The sequence below is a fragment of the Salmo salar genome, chromosome 05 (genome assembly GCF_965601325.2).
Source record: "Salmo salar chromosome 05, fSalSal1, whole genome shotgun sequence".
In the NCBI taxonomy this organism is placed as follows: domain Eukaryota; kingdom Metazoa; phylum Chordata; class Actinopteri; order Salmoniformes; family Salmonidae; genus Salmo; species Salmo salar.
Window position 1 is genome coordinate 49922823 of NC_138295.1, and position 7545 is coordinate 49930367.

Consider the following 7545-nt stretch of genomic DNA (forward strand, 5'->3'; position numbering starts at 1 on the left):
CCAGAGAGAGAGAGAGCGAGCGCCGTAGAGAGAAAGTGAACGCCAGAGAGAGAGAGAGTGAGCGCCAGAGAGAGAGAGAGCGAGCGAGAGAGAGAGAGAGAGCGAGCGAGAGAGAGAGCGCGAGCGCCAGAGAGAGAGAGAGAGAGCGCGAGCGCCAGAGAGAGAGAGAGAGAGAGCGAGCGCCAGAGAGAGAGAGAGAGAGAGAGAGCGCTAGAGAGAGAGAGAGAGCGAGCGCCAGAGAGAGAGAGAGAGCGCGAGCGCCAGAGACAGAGACAGAGAGCGAGCGCCAGAGACAGAGAGCGAGCGCCAGAGACAGAGAGCATGCGAAAGAGACAGAGAGCCCCAAAGACAGAGTGACAGAGAGAGAGCGCCAGAGAGAGTGCGCCAGAGACAGAGGGAGTGCGAGCACCAGAGACAGAGTGAGTGTGAGCACCAGAAACAGAGAGTGTGAGCGCCAGAGAGAGAGAGTGTGAGCCCCAGAGAGAGAGAGGGCGAGCGCCAGAGAGAGAGAGAGCGAGCACCAGAAAGACAGAGCAAGCGCCATAGAGAGAGAGAGCGAGAGAGAGGGAGAGAGAGAGAGCGAGCGCCAGAGAGAGAGAGAGCGAGCGAGAGAGACAGAGAGTTGACTGAATGCTCTGAGAAACTCTGGGTTGAGGTCAGTGATTAAAGTAGTCTACAGTACTACTGCCAAGAGATGAGCTATAGGTGTACTTACCATAGGAGTCTCTGTCTCTGGCGCACTCTCTATCGCTTGGCAGTAGTACTGTAGACTACTTTATCACTGACCTCAACCCAGAGTCTTTCAGAGCGTTCAGTCAGCACACTGACACCCCTATCAGATCACAGAAAAATCAGTCTACTTGAACAGAGTAATACTCAATCATGAGGCATCAAAGCCAGAGGAACTGAGTAATATTAAGAAATGCTATAGATGGGAAGGAATGATGTGTGGAAACCTACCAAAATACAATTCGGCAACAACAAATGCAATACATTTTAGACAACTTCCTGGATGAAACGTTCCACTGTAATAGTGAAGGTGTAAAGTTGGCAGTAGAAAATCTAAATAGTATATTTGACCACTCAGCTTCCATATCAAATCTAAAAATGTCAAACACAAAACGGAAGAAAATGAACAACAATGACAAATGGTTTGATTAAGAATGCAGAAACCTAAGAAATTGAGAAACCTGTCCAACCAAAAACATAGAAAACCTGAGTCTACTCCTTCAATATGGTGAATCACTAAAACAATGCAGAAATACACTATGGAAAAAGGAACAACACATCAGAAATCAGCTCAATGTAATTGAAGAATCCATAGACTCTAACCACTTCTTAGAAATTAGAAAACACTAAACAGATAATTATTTGTGTTGTTATCTGTCCAAAATTGAGATGTATGGGTAAACCACTTCTCCAATCTTTTTGGCTCTATAACAAAGAACAAAAACATATACAAGAACAAATACAAATCTTAGAATCAACTATTAAAGACTACCAGAACCCTCTGGATTATCCAATTATCTTGAATGAACTACAAGACAAAATAAAAACCCTCCAACCCCAAAAGTCCTGTGGGGTTGATGGTATCCTCAATGAAATGATCAAATATACAGACAACAAATTCCAATTGGCTAAACTTAAACTCTTTATCATCATCCTCAGCTCTGGCATATTCCACAATATTTGGAACCAAGGACTGATCACCCCAATCCACAAAAGTAGGAGACAAATTTGACCCCAATAATTACTGTAGGATATGCGTCAACAGCAACCTTGGGAAAATCCTCTGCATTATCATTAACAGCAGACTCGTACATTTTCTCAGTAAAAACAATGTACTGAGCTAATGTCAAATTGGCTTTTTATCAAATTATCGTACGACAGATCATGTATTCACCCTGCACACCCTAATTGACAAACAAACAAACCAAAACAAAGGCAAAGTCTTCTAATGCTTTTGTTGATTTAAATTTGGCACGAGGGTCTGCTATACAAATTGATGGAAAGTGGTGTTGGGGGAAAAACATACAACAGTATAAAATCCATGTACACAAACAACAAGTGTGAGGTTAAAATTGGCAAAAAACACAAATTTCTTCCCACAGGGCCGTGGGATGAGACAGGGATGCAGCTTAAGCCCCACCCTCTTCAACATATATATCAACAAATTGGCGAGGACACTAGAACAGTCTGCAGCATCCTACTAGAATCTGAAGTCAAATGTCTACAGTTTGCTGATGATCTGGTGCTTCTGTCCCCAAACAAGGAGGGCCTACAGCAGCACCTAGATCTTCTGCACAGATTCTGTCAGACCTGGGCCCTGACAGTATATTTCAGTAAGACCAAAAATAATGGTGTTCCAAAAAAGGTCCAGTCGCCAGGACCACAAATACAAATTCCATCTAGACACCGTTGCCCTAGAGCACCCAAAAAACTATACATACCTTGGCCTAAACATCAGCGCCACAGGTAACTTCCACAAAGCTGTGAACAATCTGAGAGACAAAGCAAGAAGGGCCTTCTAGGCCATCAAAAGGAACATAAAATTTGACATACCAATTAGGATCTGACTAAAAATACTTGAATCAGTTATAGAACCCATTGCCCTTTATGTTTGTGAGCTCTAGGGTCTGTTCACCAACCAAGAATTCACAAAATGAGACAAACACCAAATTAGGCAGATACCCGCTTATTATCAAAATCCAGGAAAAAGCAGCTAAATTCTACAACCACCTAAAAGGAAGCAATTCCCAAACCTTCCATAACAAAGCCATAACCTACAGAAAGATGAACCTGGAGAAGAGTCCTCTAAGCAAGCTGGTACTGGGGCTCTGTTTACAAACACAAACAGACCCCACAGAGCCCCAGGACAGCAACACAATTAGACCCTACCAAATCATCAGAATATAAAAAGAGAATTACTTGAATCATTGACAATAATTAACAAAAAAACTGAGCAAACTAGAATGCTGTTTGGCCCTAAATAGAGAGTACACAGTGGCAGAATACCTGACCACTGTGACTGACCCAAATGTACTGACTCAGTAAGCATAGCCTTGCTTTTGAGAAAGGCCGCCGTAGGCAGACCTGGCTCTCAAGAGAAGACAGGCTATGTGCACACTTCCCACAAAATGAGATGGAAACTGAGCTGCACTTCCTAACCTCCTGCCAAATGTATGACCATATTAGAGATACATATTTCCTTGAGATTACACAGATCCACAAAGAATTCGAAAACAAACCCAATTTTGATAAACTCCCATATCTACTGGGTGAAATACCAGTGTGCAATCACAGCAGCACGATTTGTGACCTGTTGCCACAAGAAAAGGGAAACCAGTGTAGAACAAAAACCATTGTAAATACAACCCATATTTATGTTTATTTATTTTCCCTTTTGTACTTTAACCATTTGCACATCGTTACAACACTGTATATATACATATGACATTTGAAATGTCTTTATTCTTTTGGAACTTCTGTGAGTGTAATGTTTACTGTTCATTTTTATTGTTTATTTCACTTTTGTATATTATCTACTTCACTTGCTTTGGCAATGTTAACATATGTTTCCCATGCCAATAAAGCCCCTTGAATAGAATAGAATTGAATTTAGAGAGCAGGAGGCAGAGAGAGAGAGCAGGAGACAGAGAGAGAGCAGGAGACAGAGAAAGTCTCATTTGTATTCACCGTGGAGCTACATTCACCTGCCAGGAACACCAACCCCCCCACCCACACTACCCTCAACAGATGGCCACCCGTCAGCTTATACAGACATAGGCACGCACACCCCCCCCCCCCCCCCCACACACACACACACCACACACACACACACACACACACATACACACACGCGCGCTCACGCACACAAACATGGTCACGTCCGCCCCCCCACACCCCCCACACACACACATACAAAACAACCATAGACACACTTAGTCAAATGTGCATAGTCGGATACATCTGTGTAAAATGGAGAGAGTGAAGTATATTATCAGGAAGGGGGGCCAAATCATTAGGAAAAATCATAGCCCTGGTGTCACATTATTTATCCAGCACTGAACATACATCAATTACCCAAGCAGGGATACGCTAAAATATTAATCCATCTATTCAACATCTTCTCACCATCCTTTTTCCTCACCTTCTCGTTCTCTCACTCGTTGCCCTCACCCCTCTCTCTTCCACCCCCCCTCCTCTCGCCCCTCTCTGTCTCTTTCACTCCCCCCCTCTCTCTTTCACCCTTTCTCTCTCTGACAGAACCAGTGGCTGGCCCGCAGTCCCATGCTACAGAGGCGAGTGTACCATGTCATGGCCGTGGTGAGAAGGCAGCTGTATGTGCTGGGAGGAAATGACCTGGACTACAACAACGACCGCATCCTGGTCCGCCACATCGACTCCTATGACATAGACATGGACCAGTGGACCCGCTGCACCTTCAGCCTACTCACGGGTGGGTGGGTTGCGCATACACACATGCTCATGCATACGCATGCACGTGCACACACAGGCAGGCAGACATACATACGCGCACATGTGTACACGCACGCACGCACACACATACTAGATAAGATCACTGTTCTCCTTTTTCCCGTGACTCTCCACCCCTCCCGACCTTGATTGCCTGTGAAGTTGTCAAGTAAGGTGAAGTCATGAGAGGAGATGGAGGGACTTATTTTCGGGATCTTTCCCAACGCACCCTGTGTCTCAGATGACATTGAGTCATCTGGCCTCTCTTTGGCACAGCGAATCATTGTTTTCGCTCTCTCCTCTCTATCCTCTGCAGGTCAGAACGAATCTGGCGTGGCAGTCCATGATGACCGTATCTATGTTGTCGGTGGATATTCTATTTGGACCAATGAGCCCCTAGCGTGTATTCAGGTGAGTGACCTTGACAGGTTTAAGTAACCTGAAAAGTGTATGTTTTATTAAACTATGTTGCGCATAGTTTATAAGGTTATAATGCATTATGGGGAAAGCGGGTATTCATAGCAAATGTTATCTTATACAAATGTTCTATTATTCCATGTGCATGACATGTTTATTTCACTTCCTGTTGTCCAGGTGTTGGATGTGAGCACGGAGGGGAAGGAGGAAGTGTTCTATGGACCAACTCTACCGTTCGCCTCCAATGGAATAGCAACGTGTTTCCTCCCTGCTCCATACTTCACCTGCCCCAACCTACACACTCTACAAGTGCCCCATCACAGGATAGGTGCTGTCTAACACACTAATAGAGACTACAGCAAAATGTCTACGTAGATACATCATGCAAACAACTCATATGGACATACATACAATTATGTAACACAAAATAATACAACCAAAGGTCTGCTCCTTTACAACAGCCCCACTCTTCCTCTAAAATGCATACACACACACAAACACACACACACACACACACACACTATTGCCGCCCAGATAAGATTACCCACGTCTTCCCCAGTTTCAGGATCCCAACCTAACCACTTCAAGTGCAGCCGTCACTGCCCATCCTGAGGACTTGACAACACCCATGAACTGAAAAAAACATGGCCCTGATTGAAAAAAGGAGGGTCCTCAAGAGGACTTTGAGGAGGTTCCCTATTCCTATCCAACTACCATGTGATGATGGACTGATCAGCAGGGTTTGGGTCAATTCCATTTCAATTCAGTCAATTCAGGAAGTAAACAGAAATTCTGATGACAATTTTGGTCATTGAAAAGCATTGAGCATAATAGATATTGATTGGAGTAATATATCCTGAATTGACCCCAATCCTGCTCAGATGACTGGTTGAATAAAGGGGCTGTTCTAGTTAAACGGATGCAGAACCGTAGATCGCAATGCTGGAGCACTCAAGGGGAGCAGAGCTCTTTACGGAGTGAAATGGCTCCCTCCTTTACTAATGCACTATAGGGCTATTGGCAATCTAACTAGCTGTACTTACTACTTACCATAACCCATCTACCCAATACGAAGCCAATGGACTCACCCAAGGTCATTTCAATTGAAACCTGTCATGTGTAAACTGTGGTCCCGTCTTACTCTTTCTTGAGCGTATGTTTTTCTATTCAAGCTCAGGATTTAAGACTGTTTAACAGTTCAGTGAATGTCTGACCACGTGTCATACAGTGCATATACTCAACATACTGTGTGTAGGAGAACCTAAGCTATGTGTTGCCACTGTCTTATGCCATTTTCAAAATGTCCTGTTTTACTTCGACAAAGAAATAACGCCGTAACGCCTCCAGCAGTGAGAGAAAGAGGACTTTAAAAACACAATAAAGAGGTACTGTATCAATAAAGCTCGTGATAAGTTGAATCGAGCAAGTCGTTCATCCGCTGTATTGTGTTAGTCTGAAATAGGGGAGCATTTATTTATTTTTTTACTTTTGGAAGGGTTGTTTTTGCACAGGGCGCTTTTTCCCTGGTTTACATTCTCCCTTTTGCAGGATTTACTATATCATTTATTCTATCCTTAGCACATTTTCTCATCTGCTTGCACACACATCCCCTATATCGAGGTGTTTTGGTACTTCCCTTATGCAATATGCTTTTCCACGCACTAACTATTATTATAAACTGGGTGGTTCGAGCCCTGAGTGCTGTTTGACTGACAGCCGTGGTATATCAGACCCTATACCACGGGTATGACAAAACATGTATTTGCATTGCTCTAATTAGTTGGAAAGCAGTTTATAATAGCGATACGGCACCTCGGGGGTTTGTGGTATATGGCCAATATACCACGGCTAAGGGCTGTATCCTGGCACTCCGCGTTACGTCGTGCGTAAGAACAGCCCTTAGCTGTGGTATATTGGCCATATACCACACCCACTTGGGCCTTATTGCTTAACTATACCACAAGTATACAAAACATTAAGGATACCTGCTCTTTCCGTGACAGACTGACCACGTGAATCCAGGTGAAAGCTATGATCCCTTATTAATGTCACATGTTAAAACCACTTCAATCAGTGTAGATGAAGGGGAGGAGACAGGTCAAGGAAGGATTGTGTATGTGTGCGATTCATAGGGTGAATGGGCAAGACAAAAGATTTAAGTGCCTTTGAACAGGGTAGGTGCCAGGCGCAGCGGTTTTGTCAAGAACTGTAACGCTGCTGAGTGAACAATGGTCCCCCACCCAAACGCCATGTAGCTAACTTGACAACTGTGGGAAGCATTGGAGTCAACCTGGGCCAGCATCCCTGTGGCATGCTTTCGACACCTTAAGTAGAAGGAGGGGGATATATCTACCAGTCTGTCTATCCTGCCCTCTAGCCACCATTTATAGTGACAATAGTGGTAGGTGGACCGTTTGTCCAGATCTGCAATAGTCCGCCACAGTGGACACATCATACCCATAAAAACACGGAAATGTTTTTTTCCGCCATTCATTTTTCACATCGTGAAGTTTACAAAAAAATTTAATTAATTGTGAGGTTTTGATAGCCGTGTAATTCTCTCTCGGACAAGGTGAGTTTTATCAATATATTCGCCTCAATTTACTTAAAATGTGCAATTCTAATTATTGATAAAAGTGACTTGTCTGAGAG

General features: G+C 43.9%; 1 protein-coding gene across 1 annotated transcript in view; it reads left to right on the forward strand.

Annotated features, from left to right (window-relative positions):
- Nucleotides 1–6315, forward strand: part of LOC106605029 (kelch-like protein 32) — a 44122-nt gene extending 37807 nt beyond the window's left edge. Inside the window, exons 9-11 of the mRNA XM_014200255.3 lie at nucleotides 4267–4459; nucleotides 4793–4887; nucleotides 5071–6315. Coding sequence (XP_014055730.2) covers nucleotides 4267–4459; nucleotides 4793–4887; nucleotides 5071–5232 — 450 coding nt within the window. The 3' untranslated portion in view covers nucleotides 5233–6315. The remainder of the gene's footprint in view (nucleotides 1–4266; nucleotides 4460–4792; nucleotides 4888–5070) is intronic.
- Nucleotides 6316–7545: the final 1230 nt, after the last annotated feature.